The sequence below is a fragment of the Sarcophilus harrisii genome, chromosome 1 (assembly GCF_902635505.1).
Source record: "Sarcophilus harrisii chromosome 1, mSarHar1.11, whole genome shotgun sequence".
NCBI classification, from domain to species: domain Eukaryota; kingdom Metazoa; phylum Chordata; class Mammalia; order Dasyuromorphia; family Dasyuridae; genus Sarcophilus; species Sarcophilus harrisii.
The window spans coordinates 91476410-91500709 of NC_045426.1; the positions used below are offsets into that span (position 1 = coordinate 91476410).

At 37.5% G+C, this 24300-nt stretch overlaps 1 protein-coding gene across 11 annotated transcripts in view; it reads right to left on the reverse strand.

Moving 5' to 3' along the window:
• The window catches only part of MAP4 (microtubule associated protein 4), a 205729-nt gene that overhangs the window by 47635 nt on the left and 133794 nt on the right, over positions 1-24300 (reverse strand). For 10 of the 11 annotated variants that reach the window (XM_031960989.1, XM_031960997.1, XM_031960973.1 and 7 more), the window contains 4 exons: positions 22578-22649; positions 21621-21749; positions 19472-19624; positions 15052-18405 (listed from right to left, as the gene is read on the reverse strand). In XM_031960989.1, coding sequence (XP_031816849.1) covers positions 15052-18405; positions 19472-19624; positions 21621-21749; positions 22578-22649 — 3708 coding nt within the window. The remainder of the gene's footprint in view (positions 1-15051; positions 18406-19471; positions 19625-21620; positions 21750-22577; positions 22650-24300) is intronic. The other variant, XM_031960954.1, reaches the window with a different exon arrangement.

Consider the following 24300-nt stretch of genomic DNA (forward strand, 5'->3'; position numbering starts at 1 on the left):
TTTGAATATTAACTAGACAGCACTCTAGTAAGAATCTCAGGATGAAGACAGATAAAGTAATACCTTTTAATTCAATCATGCAAAAACAAGGGCAATAACAACAAGGTACTTCAGTTTTGGGCTCCAGAAGCCAGAGGAAAAATTATAAAACAAAAATCAAGCGCTCTTAGGAAACTACTGATATGCAAAACATCTGACCCTCTTAATTTTCCTTTTTCCATAACACCCCCTACCAATTTGTATTAGAGAAGATAGACAAATTTCATAAAAATGCAGTAGGGATGGTGAGGAAATGGAAAAAAGAAAACAGATCCCTGGGAAAGAGACCATTCTTTCTAAACAAAGAAAACACACATATACAGAGGTCTTGTCCCATTTTACATCCCAGTCAACTAAGCTTATGAATCATGGCCCTTTGTACACAAACAGGATACAAGGAAAAACAAGCTTCTTTGGACAGCTAACAATAGGAGCAGTAGGGTGATTAGAGAGGGAGGGAAGGGGAGAGGAGGCTGCACAGCCTGCAATAATTGTTTATCATCTCCAAAACCCTTCTCCCCTTATTCCCCTTCACCCTGCAAACACACATAAAGGAAGAAAACAAGGGGCAGGAACGAGCTGACCATGGGAACCAGAAGAGGAATATAAAGCAACCCAGCTTTTAGAGCTCCTTTTCCCCTAAACAAAAGTAAAATGTTCTTTGAAGCAGAACGGAAAATAGTGTGCATCCAGGCTGGGCTAGTAAATGGCAGGAGAGCAGCTCATAACCCATTGTGTATTTCAACAGAGACACATTCTCAGGCAAGGAGGCCAGTCAGGTAGAATCTTTCTGACTGTAGGAATATTTTGATTCTGGCCAACAAGGTACCAAGGCACAGGGGAAAGGAGGAGAAAGAGAAAAGGTAAGGATGTGGATGGAAGGTAAGGGGGGGAGGGGGGTGTCAGGCTACTGTCTGACACAATCCTGAACCTAATTATTCAGCTTTTGAAAACCTTCCAGCAGGTGCCCTCAACATTATCTCCAGAGTACTAAAGCTAAACAGCCAATGTGATTTCCTAGCCTTTGCCCCGTAATTGCTCAAGATCTTCCAAAAGAAGCGAATCGGATCCTCCAGCCTTTGTTTGGCCCGCTCAAACTAAGACAGCCCCAGTTCCCCAGGCCCCTCCCGCACTCTATCACCTCAGTCCTCCCCGCTATCGGCTGGTTCCCCGTGGAGGCAGAATTTAGCAACATACCGTCACGTGGCTCGCCTCTGCACTGACAAGATGGAGCGAGCTGGGTGGAGATGACCTGGATCTCCTTCTTGCCCGCCTGGCCCGGCTGCCCAGTCTCCTTCTCCCCTCGGGGGCAGCTTGGGGAGTCTGCAGCGCTGCTCTCCGGAGCTCCTCCAGGCGCCTTTTCTCTGAGGCTCACCTCGGGGATCTGCTCCAGTTGGTTGACAGAGCTTTTGTTACCTGGCTGGATCAGCTCTTCCTTCTGAGGGGCAGGTTCTTCTCGGATCAGTGGGAAAGCCTCCGCAGGATTCTGGTTGGGTGACTCCCCGAGGCTCAAATTGTGCTTAGTGGTCTGCTCTTCAGCCACCGTCATGGAGCGCTTCATGGAGGAGGTTCCGAGTTTCCTGGGCGTCGGGCTCAGGGCTGGGCTGCTGGCAGGAGGGCCATCCTCCTGGCCAGGAAGCTCCGGGTACTTATCAGCGAGGTTGAGGGCCGGGGGCACAGAAAGGTGGGAGCACTCGGACATGGCCCGACGGATTGCCTTTCTGGGCAGCGAGGCCCGGTTAAGGAAAGTTCCTTCAGCATAATTCGGTTTCTCCACGTCCACTGAAGAGCCCTCATCATCGTCATCATAGCCATAGCCACAAGAGCTGGCTCTAAACTCGTCCTGGGCTAGCTCTACCGTGGTAGTCGGTGGGTATGGGATGGCGCTCTGTGAACATGCTGGGGCGGGGGCTGCAGTCCAGGATGAATAACCACTGAGCCCACCGCTGTCACTCACCACCCCAATCACAAAGCCATCCTGGGCAGGGTCATGAGCTTCTTTCTTACCTGGACTCATCTCTCCTGACCCCAAAGTATCCTGTTTTACTGGATTGAAGTTGGGGTTCCAAACACTAGTCTCCTCTTCTTTAATATAGTGGGCCAGGTTACCAGAGGTCTCGGGAGGTTTACCACCTGGCTGATTCTTGGTCCCGGCCCGATTTTCTGCCTCTGACCCCTGTGCTTCCCCAACGATAAACCCAGGGGTTTTCAGGTTGGTCAAGTTCCCCTTGGAGGGAGGGAAGTTTTCAGAGATCAAAGACCAGCTCTCCAGCTGCCCCGGGGCTGCCGAGCATTTCTCCCCCAGCACTTCAGTCTCCCTGTTGGGCTCTTTGTCTAGCTTCCCTTCAAAGAAGCACAGCCGGCCCTGGTCGGGGAAGGCGGCATTTTTCCCAAGCCCTTCTTGCAGCTGCCCGCCAGAATTCACATTCAACCCGATTTCCTGTAGTTTGCCCTCCGTCCTCTGCCATTCATATCCAGCTTTGTTGAAATCGTTTGGGGATTCCATACAGCGGGAAGATCCCGAGCAGCACTCAGGGGTCTTGCCTTTGCACAGCTGGCTGTAAGCCGGGAGAGGAGCTGGCTGCTCATTTGTGAGTGACATCTCCTCAACTGCTGCCTCTCCCCTCTCAACAATCCTGGAGCTCTAACACCACCTACAAGCACACGGAGCTTGTGGGCTGGCTGATCCAGTGACATCATACAAAGTCCCCAGGATTCATGACAAAAATCCGTTCTCCCAACCTCCCCCCCCAACCTCTTTTCCCAAAGCCCTCTGCTGCTAAATCCATCCAATACTTTGAAAAGGGCTCTTTAGTAATTCAGTTTTAAAAAATTAACTGCTGCTATTCTTACCCCCAAAATGCCATTATTTACTTAAAAATATAATTCTCTAATAATTATCATAGGTATATAAAGTTGCATCTAAAAAGATCATACAGAAAATAAGCCATAAAAAATGTTATAAACAATAATTTTATATTACTTTTCAATAATGTATTATTGACACATCCATTTCTCTGATAACTTTCTTCCTCACTCATTCTCTTAAATTAAAATTAAGCACTCATTTTTCAATCTTCCACTCATAACCATAAATTATAATTGGTTTCATAATGTTTACTTCTCCCATCCACTCCCCACTACAAATAATGTCAAAATTGGAGGCATCAGTCTCCCAGGGGAATAAAGGAATTCTTGTTATAGCAATTTATCAAAATTACTTAAGACCACACAGCTTTCCATGCTGTCATCCTTGAAAGAAGCTGTACATGGAAGGACCAAAACCTTTTTTCATTCCTATAATATGTCTATTTTACATACTGAGAAACTTCTTACAACACACCTAAAAGAAACATTGTAGTATTAAGCACACACAAATTTAGTCAGAAAACTAATATTCAAATGCCAGCTCTACTTATCATCTGCCTAGACCTGGAGAAGGTCATAACATCTAATCTAACACCATAATTTTTTTGAAGAGGAAGCTGAGGCATCCTTAGTAAAAAAGGATCATGTTTCATTTTCAATCTCTTCCTTCTTTTCTTCTAGAGATTTAGTTTGTACTTGTGGAAAAACCATTTCCTCTGAATCCCTATTTGCAGTTATTAAGTCACTCTCTTCCCTGAAGGCATGTTTAGATTCATTCTCATTCTCTCATATTCCCTCATATTCTCACTCTCCAGTTTTGGTTCCTGGTATCAGGAATTAATTCAAGCCAGGCTAGGCTCTACCTTGTAGCTGCAAATTTGGGTAGGCTTTGTTCTAAGTTCTTTTTACAAATATTATCTTCTTTGATCCTGGCCTAAACCCTGTGAGGTCAATGTACCATGGAAGAAACTGAGGCAATATGACTTGCTCATAGTTATAAAGCTAACAAGTATCTGAGGTCAAATTAGAACTAAGATCCTTCTGATCCCAGGCCTGTCACTCTCTCCAAAGCATCATCAATTGCTTAAAGGCTGCACATTTCTGCTTCTGCTCTGGCTGCCCAAGCTTGTCAACAATGGCATTAGCTTTTCTGGCACCCCTTTTCCTATTGTCTGAGAACCTTTTTGTGCTGTTCTGATTTGAAAGAGCCCAGGACCATGGTTTTTGTATATGTTGATCATTATTCATTCTTGTGTGAATTTCAAGTTTTTTTCCTATGTGAATCAGTCTATCTTTTTTTCCATTAACCATCTTGATCAAAACTAATTGCAGAAGATCATGTTAATATTTAAATTAGTATGTTCAAAAGTGGTACTTATTGACTTAGAACACTACAAATGTAATGGGGACTAGGGGTAGAAATAAGAGAGAGAATCTAAAACTCAAAAGTTTTAAAAACAAATGTAAAAAATTTATTTTAAATGTAACTAGAGAAATATTAAATATTTTTTTAAAAACTACTAATTAATTTTTATTAGAAATAAATTTTTATTTATTTTATTAAATAGCTAATAAAAATTTAATCTAGCCCAGTTAGAAGTTTGCAGGCAGTATCTGGCCTGCAGTTTTCTAATGCCTCTGATAATAAATACTTATTATTATCCAAGGTCTAACCCTGTGATAACTGACTCACTAAATGGCATTAACTTAGAATGGCCTGGAAATGCAATACTACTACTACTCTCAACCCTCCTCGGGCCAAGAGAATAATGGCTCTGAGCCTATTGGCAGAGAGATGACTTTAGTATGTAAGATTTGTTTTAAAAGAAGTGAGAGCCAGGTCTAACAACCAGATGCTGTGGGGGCAGAAAAGCCTGAGAGCCAAGACAAAAAAAAAAAAAAAAAAAAAAAAAAAATCACCAACCAAACTTGCTTCTTGTGTTTTAAAAATTTGCAGATTTGTTTTAATCTTAGTTGAGATTTTCTTTGCTTTGCTTCTCTCCTCATTGTCCTTACCAAAAGTTCAGTAGATAATTCTAAGGCCAGAGTATCTCTTTCTAAACTATTTTCAAGGTTCATTTATAAACTTACCTCTGACCATCACAGTGTCTGTGCCCAAATACTTTAAGTATGACTATAGGTCCCAGAAAGCCAGTGGGCACCATAAAGAGCCAAGATTGGAAGCTGGTACCACCTGAGAAGATCAGGTAGGGAAAAAGCAACGCTCAAGATCACAGACTGTAAATCAGTTCATAGAGTCAGAGATCTGTTTTAGGAGATACCAATTAACCAGGTCAACTTTGATCAAGTCTAATTGCATTATAGAGATGAGGAAACTGAGACTCAACAGGGTTAAGTGGTTTGATCATAGTTAGAGATTCTAAGAAGCCAACCTGGAAGTTGAACCCTAAATTCAGGGTTTGTTCCTTTTAACATGAATTAAATTCTATGTGGGATGCAAATGAGGAGAGAGAATCCTGATATGATGTGATTAATCCCAAAGTGTCCTTGTATATTTGTATTCCTGGCTATCTCAAAATTCTCCGTTCAGTCTTGTTTATAACGTACACCAAGAAAACTCATTCGTGATCACAGATACCCAAGGCAGCCATCACTATCTCCCCCCAATACCAGACCAACATCTCAAGTTGGAAGATAAGTACATTTCTTATTTCAAGGTTTGTGATTTCATCATAACAGGAATGTCCTCCACTACATCCACTCTGAGGGCTGCTGTAGCCAACAAGTTCATCCCCTTACAGCCAAACTAGTGATGAGCCCCTTTCCATTTAACTGTGCGTTGCTCAGTTGAAAGACAAACATCTCTAACGAGTCTAGATGAGAAATCTTTCTGCTTGGTAGGATTTGCTAAAGCTGGGACTCTGAATATGGCAAGCACAACTGATTCTGTTCTAACTGGCATTTCATAGGACCATATATTTGGAAGTAGAAATGACTCCCTAAGTAAAAGCCAACTCCTTTCATTTACCAGATGAGGAAAACGAGATTTCTTTGTAATTTCTCTACCACAGGAGGGCAAAACTGAATAAGTGATCTGGTAGTTTCTGCTGAATTCACCTACAACTATGCTCTTCCATGTTTTTTGGTATATATATATTTTATAAACAGCTATAATTGAGGAAAATCTTCCATACATTTGGAAACCAAGAAACAGGTCATATGTTACTGAAAATATACAAAGCATAGATAGACCTATATAGAAAGAATTAGAGGAAATTCTGATGACATAGCACATATTCTAAATGTATATTATCCTTAGAAAAGAACATTGATAAAGGTGGGGGAAAAAAGCCAGCAAGAAAAATTAACACTAACACTCTCATCCCTTGCCTTCCTGCTATGGTAGAGTCATAAAACAGGTTAGGATTTATTTTTTATCAAAACTGCGAATGTAACAAAAAGTACTAACTTCCATAGCTCCCCAAATAGAATTTTTTTTTTTCCTTGAGGAGATACATTCCCCTCTAAGCAAAGATAATGAAAAAAATCCACTAATATTAGAATTTATGTTTATTTCGATATATAATGCTATGATTGTTTAAAAACTGTCTTCTTCAATTTTTCATGTGAAGTGATTAATGGGACTAACTCTCCACTCAAATTCCTTCCACACAATCTCTACCTTACTTAATCTCTCTCCCCAAGTTCCATAAATGACTACTTTTCCACCTTACTCTGAATAGTTCCTTGCCCACATTCTTCCAGCATTCCCAATCTCTTTTACAAGCTGTTTTCCTCCATTAGAATAAAACTATAAACAAAAGCTTTTCTATTCTAACTACTTAATGCCTGGCACATAATGAGCATTTAATAAAGGATCTGTCTGTCTAATCATCAACTGGTCCCAAATATCTTTAATTATCCACTCTTTTCGGGAGGTGGGGGTGCACAGTAAAGCAAAGCTGGTGCTAGACCCCCAGTAGGACTCCTGCTGTTGCAGAGCATTCCCTAGCCATACTGAAGAAACTGCTCTCTGAGGCTAAAACTAGGACAACAGTGTGGGATTTACAAACATCAGAGGAAAGCTGTCAACATTTCTGTACTGTAACTTCTCAGTGTGATCTATAAAAGACTAAAATATACATTCCAAAACTAGTTTATTAACTAATATTAAAGAAACACAAGAAACATGGAAAAGTTTTAGACTCCATTAATATACCCTTGGCTGAAATAGGTCAAGCCTTACAAATGAAGTCCCAGAATTCCAGAGAGAAATATAACCTTTTAAATCTGCCAGCTTGGTGTTTTCTTTTCTGATTATCAGGGAAACACATGAACTCTACACTCATCACTGTCTCAGAGGCTGAAAAGAATAAGCAAGCTACATAGATACAGGGAAGAAAAAAAAAATGACACCATGACAATGAATTCTGAAATCCATACATAGGATTTATAAACAATTATAAACAAAGTAAAAGACACAGCAGAGTATAGTGAAAAAACCAGCAGATTAAGGGTCTGAAGACCCCAAGTTATTGTTCTAACTGGTTCACGCATTGTGTGGCCTGGGAGAACTCTAGTAAACTAGAGAATGGGAATAAAAATATTCTCTGCTTTATACAGTTTCTCAGTTATTATGATCATCTGTTAAGATAACCTATGGGAAAGCTAATGTCATACAGAAGTATATTAGTCAAACAAGTCCATTTAATAAATCTGGAAACTTAAAAGGAGGTTCTTTTTAAAAATGAATTTGAACTTTCTTAAGAGGAAAAGGGAAAAGAATTTAATAAAATATGTTCTACTTCAGCAAAAAGATCATTTGTTTAAAAAAAAGACAGACAGAAGAAAGAATATAATTAATCAATTATTCTGAAATGGTAATTTGATATGTGAACTTGTGTAATAAATTCTGGGAAAAAATATTAAGAGTAATAAACTTCTACATATAAAAAAAAACCTATCCATATTCAGCTACAGACTAAGTTCTGATCAGTAACTCTAATGCAGTCAAAAAATGGACTCATTTTTTGTTTTCTCAGAAGATTTTAAAGACTTTCCATTTTCACTATGTCCACATGAGAGAGAAATACATGTACTCTCTAATATGAGAAAAAGCTACATGAATTTCTGTGTACTTGGGAATAAGGCAGTTTCCAAGACATGTTAATTATAATTCATTTACCAAATTTTCACTACACTTTCACCAGCCGAATCTGTGAGCTTAGCGGATGCAGCTGCCAAGTGTTTCTATTTCTGTCTTCCTCCTGAAGCTATCGCTTATCCTGTTCAATACTTCTTTTTTTGGTTTCTATTGGTTCCTAAGCACTCTTTTTTGCACCAGTTTCCAAGGCAACACTACTTTCCAATATGATAAACTACTACTTGCCATGGTTTCTAGAAACAAAGTCCAATTAAATGCAGCTACTGAAAACATCCGATGATGCTAGAAATAAGAACTATTGAGGTTATCGCTTTAGCAATGAAAATAACCATAAAATTTTAATCTTGCTTCCATTTTGGGAATAAAATGTGTATATGTGTATGATATGGAATGTACTTGCAATGCCAGACATTTCTCAAAAAAATACTTAACACCTAAAAAATTGTTTAACTTCCTGAAAACTGCTGAAAAGCTGACACATGTGAATTTTTTTTAATGGGTAAACTTTTAAAATTAATTTTTAAAGGGAGCTTTAAATTTATTTTGCATGCATGACAAAAGAGTATAAAAATATTCAGAGAAAAAAACCAAAAACGTGAACTTGAAAATTCCAATCTACAGGTTATTTATATTTGTTTTCATCAATTGAAACCAAAATACATTTTAAAGTTCCATGTTGTTGCTGCTGAGCTTTTATAGCTTTCACTAGGGAATTCCAAAGAATTACGTGATAATATGCCTGTCCATAAAGAAATATATAATCTAGATGAGGATGTAACTACAATAATGCTTGGTATATATGAGGCACTTAATAAATGATTACTGAATAAATATCAGGAAAAATCTGAGGGAATTCTAAGATCAGGAGAGATTCTAAAGCAGGGCTCTGTGGTGGAAAGAATGCAGTGCTTCAATTCAAAGAACCTGAGCTTCAAACCTGGCTTGGACAAGATGCTTCTGTGATCTATGTGACTGAGCCAGTCACCCTCTTTTGGGCTCAGTTACTTCCTTGATAGCAGGCAAATATCATCTCTTAAGAGAAAAACAGTTTCAAGATATAAAGGAATATTATTTTGAGAACTTAACTCAAATGCAATCAACTTGACAAGCATTTGTTAAATACAACTGGGGGGAGGGGGGGAGGAAGTAACCTTCAAATGAAAGAGAAAGTTAAGGATAGTTAGCAATTTAAGTAGAATAAAATTTACCATATAGTAATCTGATATTCAGCTAATATTGTTATTAGATAAGATCCTTAAGAGCAAGGACTTTTATTTTTTTTTGTATGCTCACTGCTTGCTTAGCCCAGTATCTGTCACTTAATGCTTGTTGACTATTATAAAAATTAAATAATTATTTCTTCATAGTAGCAAAGGTCCAGAAAAAAATGTTAGTCTGATTTTATTGTGAAATCATGCATCAAGGGATTGTGACATTCATCGAGACTTATTAAGTAGGAGTAGGAGCCAAGAAGGTAAATGGTCAGTCAAGGTTATCCAGAGTTAGGCATAAGCAAGGGATTCCTCAAAACATACAGAATTGTTTCATATGTCCAAATTGTAAAACCCCAATTTCATGTTATCCAATTTCCACTGTATATCATAGGCCAAGTTGCTATCTAAACTACTAAGAACCCCATGCTTGCACAACGTGGAGCTCAAAGTCAGATTGAGCATATCAATTAGATCACAATTTGGCTGGGTAGGAAAGAACATCGAAGGGCAGCTGGTTCAACTCAAACTGGCCCAAGATCTTACTCTGTATCACCTCCCTTAAGTAAAAGTAAAACCTTAAGGACAATTCCATTATTCAGAATATGAATTCTTGAAGAGAAGGATCATATTTTTGCTTTTCTTCTTATCTTTCTTGTTTCACACAGTACTTGATACATAGTAAAGGTTTTAGTAAATGTTTCTTGATTCATTAGAAAGTTTTTCTTCTCCTAAAAAGTCTAATCTAACTACCTACAAATTCAATTCTTCCTCAAAAGCAATCAAAATAAATCCAATGTGTCATAAAGTCTGTATTCTTGAAAGGTATGGCAGTGCAGCAAGATCTCTTAAAGTACCATACACCAGAAAGAAAGCATGATTTCATCCACAAACCAAGTCTATTTCCTAAGGACCAACCTAGCTAAATGTGCAGAAACATATTATCAGAAGGTTAGCCCCCTGGTGATAAGTAGATTTTTCAGGGGTGTGGGGTGGGAAGAGGAAGGAAGATGAGAGAGTAGTGCTAAGTGAGGAGTTATGAAAGGCATGAAATGAAAAATACAAAATTAAGTAAAAGAAGGCCCTCAATTTTGCAATACCTTTATCCAGCTTTAAAATTGTCTAAAATGGATAATGGCAAAGTTCTGGAAAAGGAGGCACAGAATGATAGGATGGTTTTTTAGGTTATCATCAAAAAACTTTTATTACTGGTACTCTACGTGTAAGATATCTATCATGTGACAAAATACTGAACACACTGCAATCATATTTAAATTGTATCAATACTGATTTTTCTTGCTATTTAAAAAAACAAAACACAAATAGAAAAAATATATGAGCTGATCCTGTAAGTAAGGATATGAAGTGAACAATGTTGCAGGAGTAAACTCAAAATGGAACAGCAAACAAACTGAGTAAGGTCTTCAAGACCGGTAGACTCAAATGGCAAATTTATAGAAACATATTGTTCTCAGTTTAAACTCACTTTTTAGGTTGATAAGAAAATGTTTCCTCTTGGTTCTCACATATCAGATTAGTTAGACAGCCAAAGCTGGAGTCTCCTAGAATCTTACCAAAGTTTCCTTAAGTTTTAGTATTGCCAAATGAGAGCCAACAATTTTACAATGCAGTTAGAAAAAGGTGTGCTTGTACTGGGGGGGTGAGAGGGTGGTAATGATGAGAATAAAGAGAAGACTACGAAGGAAAATAAGATTTTAAAAGATCCTACAACTAAGAAGAAATGGAACCAGTATCAGATGATATAATTTGGGGCTGGAAGATCATTGCAGACAACTACAAGATATAAAATTCAAAGACACTTGTTCTTTGAAAGAAAAGCTATGGCAAAAATGAACAGCATACTAAAAAGCAGAAACATCACAATTTACAACAAAAATCCATATAGTCAAACTATGGTTTTTCCAGTAGCAATGTATTACTGTGAAAACTGAACTATAGGGAAAATAAGAATAAAAAATTGATACTTTCCAATTGTGGTGGTAGGAGAGATTTGCTGTCCAAGGCACAAGAAGGATAGAACATTACTTAATATTTAAGGAAATCATTCTGACTATTCAATGGAAGGACAAACACCGAAACTGAAGCTTAAATACTTTTGTCTCACAATAAGGTCACCATGAGATAGTAAGCTCCTTGAAAGCAGTACTATATTTTATTAATTGTATCCCCAGCACTTAGTATGCTGCCTGGCTCACAGTAGGGATTTAATACGTGTTGACTGGATTGAATTCTCCTCAGTTCACACAAATATCTGTCTCTTACTGAAGGAATGTTATCTTTTAAAAAGCCTAAAGTGATGTGAGTTATCTATGCATATACACTGCCATCTTTAGATAGTTTCTCTTTTTTATTACATCAGATTTGTTTTCTTTGTGGCTACAAAATTTCACTCTGAAGATTCTCATGCCTTCTGAACTAACTTTGCCTGTAGAATACTAATCAAATCTATTATTTGAATTCTCTTCTCCAACAATCTAGGTAAATCCCCAAAAGTAGAGGTTATGGCTCATGCCAAGGGGGACATAGCTTAACCTCAAGGTATTGATGTAAAATCCCCCAAGCCTTAACAAAGCTGGATTTGTGTCCAACACAGTTACATCCCACCACTACCATCATACAATTCCTCTCAGCCTCTTCTCAGAAGAGCACCAATAAAGCACAAATAAAAAACCTTTTAATGATAGTGGGGCAATTAAAACAGTTTGGAATAATTGATCTATAAGTAAGACTACTCTCAGCTTTGAATTGAAAATAAAGATCTGTTAAAAATTACTACTTGCTTAGCATTAATGGTCTATGTCACTTAAAAAACAAAACAAACAAGAACAAGAACAAATCTTTAATTTGACTGGACTTATCTGGGACATATCTATAATGTCTATTGGGGACATCTATAATGGGACATGGAAACAAAGGATATAAAAAGAAATTTTAAGACAAAAGAGTGCTAATACTCCTAAGGAAATCAGGATAAGTTTCACAGACACAGTGGCATTTTAATTGTGCTATGAAAGAAACTAGGGGTGCTAAAGACAGAGATGAGAAGCATAAAAATGAGATAAAATGTTATAGAAGAGATCAATCATATTAAATCCAGTTTAATGAGTGTGAAGGGAAGTAAAAATGAAAAAAAGACTAAAAGGGAAAGGAATCAAAGAAGCAAAACTTAAATACCAGGCTAGAGGAGTTTGTATATTTCTCCCACAATCAATTTCTGAGTAGGAAATTGGTCAGATCTGAATTTTAGGGTTTTTAAACCAATAACAAAGTCCGAACAGAGGATAAGTAATAATTATGTAAATAAGTATATAATTAAGTAAAAATTCTAAAATGGAGGGACTGTTCTCTCCTACCCACAAATTCACCGTAATTTCCAACTCAGCAGGTTATTTCTTCTTGTTGAAGATTCAAAATAAAACTTACTCTTGATGTGCTCCTCCGTTTTTCAGAGTGTGAAAATTATCATTAAGGCAAAATGAAGAAATTTTAGCGGCTCTATTTTGGGAACAAAAAATCTGAAGCAGATGTCTGCTAACTGAAATTCCTCATTACAAATTTATGTTGTGTCTCTGCTTTGGCTTTTGATCTACTTCCTAAATTTCTTATCTATTTCTTCCATTTGTCCAGTCCTTGAAAATCATTTCAAGAATGGTGGATCATGTCTGTAGGTCCTGCTGATTGTGAGGCTGTGACTTATAATCATTTCAGTTCAAAAGTTCTGAGAGCAGAAGAGAAAAGCTGATCAGATGTCCAATGAAGACCATGTAATGAGACTGTGAGAATGGAAACATACCAACTGCCTGAGGAGGGATAAACTAGACTAGGCTGGAAAACAGAGAAGATGAAAGCTATTATTCCCATCATTCCCACTGGAATCAGACCCATGAATGCCCATTGAATTTGGGACAGGCAAGAGGAGAAGACAAAGTCCCAAACTATTTTCACCTTTGCTGCTGTTGTTCAGTTGCTTGTTTTTTTCTTTATCATCCCCCACCCATTTTGATTTTTCTTGTACAGTATAATAAATGTGGAAATATATTTAGGAAAATTGAACCTGTTTAACCTGTACTGGATTATTTGATGTCTAGAGGAGAAGGAAGGCGAGGAGGAAGGGAAAAAAGATTTCAAACACAAGGTGAATGGTTTGTATGTATTTTGAAAAATAAAAGATTACTATTATTTTTTTTTTTTAAATAAGAAAAGGAAAGGCCTTTTGTTTACCTATTTCCTGCTAGCCAAGAACACTGAGTGGGGATCTGGCTTCATTTGCTGAGCTTAATGGAAGGGAATAAAGAGGAAAAGAGAGCTTTGCATTCACAAAAGTTGTATGTAGTACTTTTTAAGATTTCCCCAACTACAGAACTTGGTCTTACTAAATGACCATTTGGGAGAACTTCAAGTGGAAATTGCAGTATATACTAATTATATATATATATAATATTCACAAAATGTCCCAGTGCTTGATTCCGTTCAAATTCTCAGCCCCAATGACAGCCCCAATGATGTAGAAATTTAAGCAAAATAGGCCTACTGAAGGCCACACTTCAGTATAATTTCTTGCCTTCTGTGCTATCTTTGCAATAATGTAAAATTCCTTTCTTGAGCATAATCTCATTTGTGCCACAATATTCATTCAAATAACAAAGCCTTTCCAAAAACTGATCAGAGTGTTAAAAATCTCTGAAGTTTACTGCAAATGATGATTGCTGTTTTACAATACAAAATGACTCTATACATTCTGGTGAAGAAAAGCAAAAATAAGGAGTCTCCCAAAGGAAGGGGAGGAAACTATGATCATGTACAAGGGTCAGGAGAACAACCTCATTGGATGCCCTGTTCTTGAGGAACAAGATAGCATTATCTATTCAAAATCATAACAAAATCTGTTCCTGACAATTTGATTACAGTTCAGAGCAGTGATCAATGGTTCAATTGCTAAAAGGGTTCTCTTTCTTTTATGGTTACTAAATGTACTCTACAAATTGTTATAAATCTATAATATAGATTATATAGATTATAAATCTATAATCAGAAAATCTATAAATGAGCTCTGCAAATCAGCTCTTTGAGATCAGGAATTGTCTTTTGCCTTTCTCAGTATTCCCAGCACTTAACACATTAATTCATGCCATGCCTATGATTGTGGGTGAATATCGGGACCTGGTAAAAGCCTATAGTCAGTTTCATTGTAAACCATTCTCTCTACTGGAAAAAAAAAAAAAAAAACTAAATATATGCCCTACTGATGAAAGATCCAGTTTATTATCTCAACAATGGAGAAGAGGAAAAGAATCCGTTCAACCTCATCAAAATTAATTTGGCTCCCATTTCAATGGATGATGCACACCTATTACAGAAATGCTCATATATATTGCTGCCAATGGACGGTTTTAACTCCCTAAAAATGATTTTAATTATAAATTATTAGGTATAATTAAGCTACAAAGTATGCTAAAACGTAGAGATGAAATGACATGAAAAAGTGGGAGAACATATTGGTGATAGAATACCCCGAGAGTTGAAGGTTTTGAAAGCCATCTATGCAAAAACTAACAATCGGAATTAAGTCAAAAGGCAAACCACTCAAACCATCCTTTCCCACGTCATCGACAAGTCATGCCATGTTTGCAGGAGCCACAAAGCATTACATGGTTATGGATTTTCATGCCAACACACCAACGGTACATAAAGGTCAGCTCAATCAGGACCAGATTAACACACAAGCTCGTGCTGATGCTGCTCCAAACCACAAGCACACACCATTCCCCAGCCATGGCTGGTCCATACCGGGAGCCCGCAGAGGCTTGGCTTTCTCTCGGTCCAGAGCGATGGGTCTCAGTGACGGCGGTGTAAGGCCCCGGGATTTCGTTGGTCTCATGTAGCCTTTCAATGGCTCTGCCGTTTTGCTTTTTGCTTCTGTCTTTCCGTCTCCCAGTCCTCTCTTTGCAGATTTTTCTGTCAACTTTGGAGATGCCTCTAAGACGGTCTCTTTAGGCTTTGGGGATTGAATATCCTTAGTAACAACTGGTGACACATTATCTGCCACCGCTTTTGGTGGGGTAGTTTCTTCCTTATTACCTGACAAATCTGCTGTGGGATCCGTGGGCTGCAGGAGGCTGCCTTCCTGGTCGATAGAACTGAGTTTTCCCATTTTGTTTTTCTCCTGTTCAGCAGGCAGAACAGTTTTATTCACCTTGCTATCCAAACGTACTATGTCCTTGGAATCTAACCCTTGACTAGGCTTGTCCTCAAGAAAATCCAGTTTTTCACTTTTATTGCTTGGCACAATTCCATCTGTCACCAGGTCTTTCCCTTTTTCTATTTGTTTCTCAATGAGCCCTGGGATCCCGTCTGCACACTTTTTATCCATGCTTTTCTCCTCCAGTCCTCGACTGGCATCTTGAAGATGAATCTGTTCCTTTACTGGCTCAGTGAGATTATCTTTCACTGATTCATGGAAATGGTTTTCTTTGACTTTCTCATCACTCCTTACTGTTTCCTGTCCTCCCTGTCCTCTATCCACTTGTGCTTGATTTTGTAGTGGGCCAACATGGCCAGGTAAGCTGAACTCACCTGTTTTCTTAATGCTGTGATTCCCTTGGTCTTTTTCTGTTTCTGTGGCTACCCTAACATCTGGAATTGCTACGCTGGGAAGGGAATTAACTGGAGGACCTTTTCCTAGCCTATCTGCTCTTTCCTCGCCCAAAACTGTATCTTTTCTGGGGTCATTTAATGATAGTAACTTAGAAACCTGCGCCTGGGAAGTCTCTTTCCCACTTTCTGATAAGGTTAATGGAAGAGAGTCACTCGTTCCTGCATCTGAAAAAATTAGAGAATGTGGTTTACAAGAAACTTCTGATTCAGACAATAGGGAAGTCTTGAGTGAATTTGTCTCACTGGACAAAATATTTGAGGGTTCTGAGCAGCAATATGTAATATTTCTATTTTCATCTACACAGCTCATTCCCTCAACTTTAAATTCTGTTTTGGTTTTTGCAGGAACCTGTTCTCCAATTGTACCTGGTTTATTCTCTATGGGAGGGTGGGTATCTTTATTCTTTTTACTTTTCCCATCAATACTTCTCTTCTTTGGTTTGTCAGACACTACAGTTTGACCCACAGTCATTTCTATCTTATCCTCCACTTGCTGCCCTGAGAAGGGAGGTCCTAGAGGAAGTGTTTGTTCCTTGTATCTAAGATTTGTTTTATTAACATCTGAGACAATAGAAGGAGAGTTCTTAGCAATGTGCCTTGTGTCCTCAATGAATGTCCAGGGCTCAGAAGAACTAGGCTCAGCAAGTCTCTCTTTTTCATCAACTGACCTTTTACCAGATTTGTCCGAAACTCCTAAAAACAAAGGATCAGGAGTTTTGGAGGGAAGGGTTATGACCTCCTTATTTTTATCAAAGGAATCAACTTGTTTGTCCTGGTTTCCATTTTTGTCTGCAATAGGTAATACATGTACATCTATTTTGCTCTCCAAAGGAGCAGACTGTCCAGAATAACTTTTTTTAAACTTTTTGTTTTTCCCATCACTACCCCTTTTTTTAGGTTTCTCTGAAACTTGAAGAGACTCAGGGGAGTTTGCCAAGAGACATTCGGAAACAGGGGACACTCCTTCCTTGCTCTTCCCAGTAATACCCTTTTCTGAACCTTTCTCTATTGCAGCTTCAAAAGTTTTACCTGTGTCTATCTTATTATCTAATGAACTTGCTACTTTTGAGGTACTTTCAACACTCACAATTGAGTCAACCTTCTCTTTGGGTTCCTCAGACATAGGCTTAATGAAACTAGGCATTGTCTCTAAAATCTTATTGGAAGACATAGATTCTATTCCTTTATGCTCCTTGTGGACATTCTTCTCTTTTGTTTCAGGTGTTTTCCCACTTGCCCCAAGGTTTATGCCATCCTTCTGTGTCTCCAGAATGAATGGAAGTTCTACACTCTCTCTCGTTTTTCTCCCTTGATTACCACCAATTTTCTCGGGTTGTTCCATCCCTTTATGAGGGATCGGACCTGGCACACAATACCATGGCTGCTCAGAAACAAGGCTTCCTATTTCTTGACTTTGCTCAGGAAAAGTTTGGGGTACGGGTGTTTTGGTTACATTCGGTTCCACTTTATTCTTCAGAAGACTTGGTGACTTTAATGTACACTGGGCAGCTGGTTTGCTTTCACCAGTACTCCCCTTTAGACTATTTGCCACATGATCTGCCTCTATCTGGCCTTGGGGTGTTTTACACTTTGATATATCCTTGACTTCGTGGTTCTTTTTAACAAAGCCTCCTTCTTCAGGTTTGGGCTCAAAAGCAGTTTCTGCTTGTTTGTTTTGAGAACCTTCTGGATGGGGTAGCTTGGAATCCAACACTCCCACTGCCTCTACTTTATCCAAAGCAGGATCCAAGGGAGGAGTCAGCAGCCCTGAAGTGGAATCTTCACCTTTACCTGGCTGGGGCTTCCCTTCAAGAGGCAGAGCCTCCTTGTTCACTGGGCCCTTGTCAACATCCCGGACCTCTTTTACGTTCACAGGGCTCCTTCCTTCCTTTGTACTCCCCGCAATCTGAGGAAGGCTCTCACCTCTGAAGGGCTCCTGCATCGACCTCTCTAAGGCAGAGGAAGCAGCTGCCAGCTTGCCTTCTCTAGGGCGAGCTACAGCTCCTTTTCTGGAGCTCTCCTTGGACACAAGCTTGTAGTCTTTGGTCGTGGCTGTGGGTTGCCCTGCTGTAACACCTGCCTTTGATGAGTCAGCTCCTGTGAGATGAGCTTTGGATACTTCGTTATTTTCATCCCAAGGTTCCCCAACTGGGGATTGAAGATACCGCTTTTGCTTAGATTTTTTCTTCTTTTTCTTTAATGTTGCTGGCGTGCATTCCACATCCCATGGTTCCCTTCCTAGGTTTCTTTGAGATTCCAAGAAGTCAGTATGGGGAGTCCTCCTATGGGAAAACCTAGGTCTGGGGGAGGAGCCAGTCCATCCTGATTCAGACCAAAAGAAGGGCTCTAGTCTTTGATCAGGAGTCTTCTGCTGAGAATGGCTTCCCAACAGCTCAGTGGGCACTTCCATAAGAGATGCAGGCTTGGGGGTACCAAACCTGCGGTCACTGGGTTTGTAAGCTTGTTTTGCTTGGGCATTGGGGGCACCTGAAATACATGAAGTTTGCTAAAATTCCAAAACAAATCCATTTTCACCAAACCATTTAGTAATTTCTCTTTTCTATCAAAAGTTTTTTAAAGTTTATACCTTCATAACAATAATATAATGATCTAAGATAAATTAACTTTTTTCTTCATCTCTTCAACCCATTGATGAATAATCTTAAGAATTAAGGCAAATTTCACCATTTTATGAAAACATCATATCTCAACTTTTCCCCCCATTTTCTTCTACTGTAGAGACTAAAATATATTTATGCCCAAAGTAATAAATCTGATGGACTAAATTTTGGAATTATGATTAGGTCTTAATATTCTCTGGTAAAAGCACAGAAAAATGAAAGAAGAGAGAATTGAGCTGTACATAACTGAAAGACTAAAGCACATAAAATATAATGTGTTTTAGCAAATTTGGGGCTTTTAAAAAGCGAATACAAATTTTCATATATTACTTTAAAAGCCTTACTTAACAAACTGATCTTTAATTAATTGAGGAGTAATACAGATTTCTCTCAGAACACATGTAATAAAAAACTCAAAGTAAAACATTTTTTTTCAGTGAACAAGGAAAAGATTACTAGTTTTTTTGGCACAATATACTTTGTTAATTTGGAAAAGTGGTACACTGTGTGGTATACTTTCTCTGATAAATGCATGCAACTTTAAACATGATAATAAATACACAGGACAGAGAATATTCTAATTTTTTTAAAGATAAGAAATTTAGTTTGAGAAATTAAGAGGATATTCAAAAGTCAAGTCACAGGACTACTAAAAATTAAAATTAAAACTTGTACTAAGGGGCAGCTAGGTGGCACAGAGGATAGAGCACCAGCCCTGAAATCAGGAGGACCTGAATTCAAATGTGGTCTCAGATACTTCCTAGCTGTGTGACCCTGGGCAAGTCACTTAATTGCAACTGCTGGGGGGGGGGGGGAGAGTGGAGAGGAGGGGGGCATACTAGAAAATATTGTCTTGAAAACTGCCATTATTCAAAGCCACTATTCAATGGTATGAAAGATAGGAAGTTGGCCCAAATAGATCTCAATTCTACCTGTGGGTTCCAGAGGATGCTCTGAAGATGAGATGAGATGGCTCTCTGTCTCTTCTTTTGGTTTTTCTAATTCAGTGACATCAACAGGAGGAATGGTTTCTTCTAATGGGGACGTTTTAGTTTGCATTAATGGTGTTGTATTCAGTATTTCTGCTAGAACAGGCAGATAGGAAAAAATAAAATATTTCAATATTTGCAATAATAGAAGCATTGAAATTAAGACAACTCTAAGATACCACTACACACCTGTCAGATTGGCTAAGATGACAGGAAAAAATAATGATGATTGTTGGAGGGGATGCGGGAAAACTGGGACATTGATGCATTGTTGGTGGAGTTGTGAACAAATCCAACCATTTTGGAGAGTAGTTTGGAACTATGCTCAAAAAGTTATCAAACTGTGCATACCCTTTGATCCAGCAGTGTTACTACTGGGATTATATCCCAAAGAGATTATAAAGAAGGGAAAGGGACCTGTATGTGCACAAATGTTTGTGGCAGCCCTTTTTGTAGTGGCTAAAAACTGGAAACTGAATGGATGTCCATCAGTTGGAGAATGGCTGAATAAATTGTGGTATATGAAAATTATGGAATATTACTGTTCTGTAAGAAATGACCAACAGGATAATTTCAGAAAGGCCTGGAGAGACTTACACGAACTGATGCTGAGTGAAATGAGCAGGACCAGGAGATCATTATATACTTCAACAACAATACTAGATGATGACCAGTTCTGATGGACCAGGCCATCCTCAGCAACGAGATCAACCAAATCATTACTAATGGAGCAGTAATGAACTGAACTAGCTATGCCCAGAAAAAGAACTCTGGGAGATGACTAAAAACCATTACATTGAATTCCCAATCCCTATATTTATGCACACCTGCATTTTTGATTTCCTTCACAAGCTAATTGTACAATATTTCAGAGTCTGATTCTTTTTGTACAGCAAAATAATGTTTTGGTCAGGTATACTTATTGTGTATCTAATTTGTAATTTAATATATTTAACATCTACTGGTCATCCTGCCATCTGGGGGTAAGAGGTGAAAAATTGGAACAAGAGGTTTGGCAATTGTTAATGCTGTAAAGTTACCCATGTATATATCCTGTAAATAAAAGGCTATTAAATAAAAAAAAATAAATAAAAATTTTGTTTCCTGTAAAACTCAGTACAAATGCAATTTTTACAAGAACTGCAACTTTAAAGCCTTTGTCAATATTTCTAGTTCCTAAAGAATTCTTTGCCAAAATAACATGGCACCCTCCAACAGCAAATAATCTTTGTGAGAACAGTGAATTTCACTTATGCCTTTGTATCTGCAAAACTTACCACAGTATCTGGCACTTAATGTTTGTTGATGAATTAATTGGAAGATTAATCACTTCAAAAGTAATGAACTAAGGAGCAGTTAAATGGTGTAGTGGATAGTGCACTGGCCTTAAAGTCAGGACAACCTTCACACAACCTTAACTACAGTTTTCTGACCTTGGACAAGGTACTTAATTTCAACTGGGTTGGGGCGGGGGGGGCGGGGAGGAACCCCAACTATCTTCAAACCTTCTTTCAACATACACATTAGAAAAATTTTTAACTACATGACAAATCAGAGCTAGTTGTTTAATGTGACAAAAAAAGTCACATTAAATTCATTCATTCTAAGTTTCACAATACAATTAAAAAACAAAACAAAACAGAAGATTGTAACTATAATTGTCACCCTTTTGTTGGGTGAATTTTATTTTTTTTAAAAAAAAAGAAGAAAAGATACATAGTTGAGAGAAGGTAATGTCATTTGGCAATTGCCTATACCAATGAATTCACAGGTCTAGCCCCGATTCCCGGTCTTTCAAAAATTCCTTGTTTTTGCTCATGTCCACTCCACCATGCTTTAGGCTTTCTCTGCTCTCTCCCATCCTTCCACAAATATGAAAATGATCACATTATTCTCATAATGCACAGCACTTCCCCTGAAGCAATCTTCTGCACTTATAACACTCTCTCCCTCCCTTTTACAGTCAAATTATTCCCTTCTCCTATGATGTCCTTTTATTAAAGCAAGGTATATTGTATATCTTTCTAACCCTAGCACTTACATCATGCCTTGAACAAAGTACGTGGACTACATGGATTCTATTTCATCTTACCTTTAATCTCTGGAGAAGACACCAGGGCTTTAATCTCTTTCAGTTTTTCTAAAGCTTTATCTTCTATAGAAACTGAGGTTTCTGGTAAGTATACTTTTTGTTCCATAACTGCAACTGGTTCTAAAGGTACTGTATAAACAATAAAAGTTTTAAAACACCAAAAATAATTTTAATCAATTTTTCTACCAGGGAAAAAGAGCTAATAAATCTTTTATTCGAATTTCTATATCACAATTCTGCCCAACATATTTCTCTCACAACACATTTTTTCACTCTGTCTTGATAAAATACATTTCCCACAATGTTAGGCAAAGTATTTAAAGGACAAGCTAAATTATCATTAGTAATTTTAATTAGTTTTTATTTTTCAAAAATCCATATACTTGATGTGCACATTGAAACATTTCAGAGCTCAGAATCAATTTGTCAAGTTTCTTTTCTCTAGAGATTAAGCCTATGTTTGGAGCCTTAGTTAACTCTTTTTGAATGACATCAAACACTAGCATCTCTTGTTTTGTGTGTTTTCTTTTAGAAAGTTTGAAAGTAAAGAAATTTTTTCATGCTTTACTAGGAATTCTTCTCTACTATTTTAAGGATCCTCAATTAGTATATTCATTTGTTTGCTTTGTGTTTTAGCATGTTTATAATGATAGGAAAAAAATGTAGTTAATATATGAATTCAATCACCAACAGACTGACCCTATATTTGTCATTTTAACTGCATTCAGCAGGAACAGATTAAGTTATTCAAATCACAAGATTTTACAATTCCAGCCTTCTTTAGGATACAATTTTACTACAACCTCCAAAAATATGCCCAAATAAAAATTCTAAGACTCTTCTGCATTTTCCAGCAAGAAGCACAAACTGTTATCATTTCCAAAATGTATTTACTACTCACATCCATTTTATGGTCTTTTTGAAAAGCAGGTGCCAAAATGAACCTTGTTCCCTTACCTTCAGTAGATAAAGCTGGGGAATTCTCAGGAAAAGGTTTAAAAGGATTCACTTCAGTTACAGGAAGAGAAGCTGCAAAAATGAAATAAAATAATACCATTAAATTCTTTAAAACATCTTATTCATACCTATATCCTATTTTTTTAAATGACATTTCAAAAATGGTAAAAGTATAGTGAAAAGAAAGTTTGATTACAAAATTAGGTAATTTAAATAAATGTTACTTTACAGTTCAGAATAAGTCAAGTTTTCTCTGAAACATTTGCAAAATTTCTATTTTATAACAATAAACATTCAGTTCTCTACTTAAACTTTGGTTCTCTAGGTCCTCTAAGATACACTATAAATTCCACTAGATTGAGCTAGATTTGACCTACATCCAACATACCATTTCAACTTCGAGACCCATTACTTCCCTTCATCCACATAGAGAAGTAGGGCTCAGAGAAAGAAGAGAGCTGAATATCCAGATCTGGCACTCAAGTGCTTTGAAATGAACATGGAGGACATGGAAATTCATGACATCTCCAAGGGAAATCAAGTTTGTATCTAGAGGATTGAATGTAGAATAGTCAGTTTGTTTTCACATAGAGAAGGACTGTCTCTTCTCATGAAACTGGATGAAGGAAAAGTGAGGAAAGGGGAGAGCTCTTAGTGGTCCCATTTTTTCAGTGAGATATTACTTGAAGACTTGAGCTGAGAGGAAAGGGAAAGAATATAATGGAAGGATTAAAGATATGGAATAATCATTGCACTGAGTGCTATATCTACAAATGGATGTCGTGCTGCATTGTGAGTTCCACTTGAGATTGAGTTGATAATATTAATTTTAGTGATCACAGTTTGGTGACTTTTTGAAGCTCTATTCAACAGAGAGTGAATAGGGATTGAAGGAAATGGATGAAGTAATCCAAGGTTTGGCAATACAATGGAGTCTGACCAAAAATAGGACAAGAGCAAAATGATTTTCAAAGAAGAACATACTGTAGAGCTCAAGTGATTCACCAAATTGTTGAGATTGTAAATAGAGGAGAATACATACTTTCAATGTTAGTGGGTGACAGCTTATGAAAAAAAGGAAAGATTTCGATACTAAGGACAAAAGATAGGGTTAGAGACAATAAAGATGATCCATTAAAAGAAAAAGGAAAGATTTCGATACTAAGGACAAAAGATAGGGTTAGAGACGATAAAGATGATCCATTAAAAGATTATAATCAAACAAAAGAATTTTAGAGTTCAAGAAAATGGAAGAAAAATATTCATGGATTACGAGATAATGTATGTGAAGTACTATGGAAACTAAAATACCAAATGAATGTTATTGAATGTATTATTCTTATAAACAAAACAATAATAAGATAAACCAGGTCTGGCCATTTTCAGTTGAGGCAGAATGGAGAAATAGGTTATGGTTAAATTTCTTTGCTTTTCTTTTTTTTTTCTTTCTTTCTTTTTTAAGGCAATCAGAGTTAAGTTACTTGCCTGGGGTCATACAACTAGTAACTGTCTGAGACTGGATTTGAACTGTCTTCATTTTTTCTTACCTTAATCTTATCAATGGAATTCTTTAAACTCTACCTAAAGTCTTACTCTATAAAAAGCATGCCAATAGATTCATTTTACCTCTTCAAATTAAAAACAAAAAATATCCATGAAGGTAAAGCCAAACTTATTTAGGAACTATTAATTATGGTAATTAAAATGTTTTGCAAATAGATTC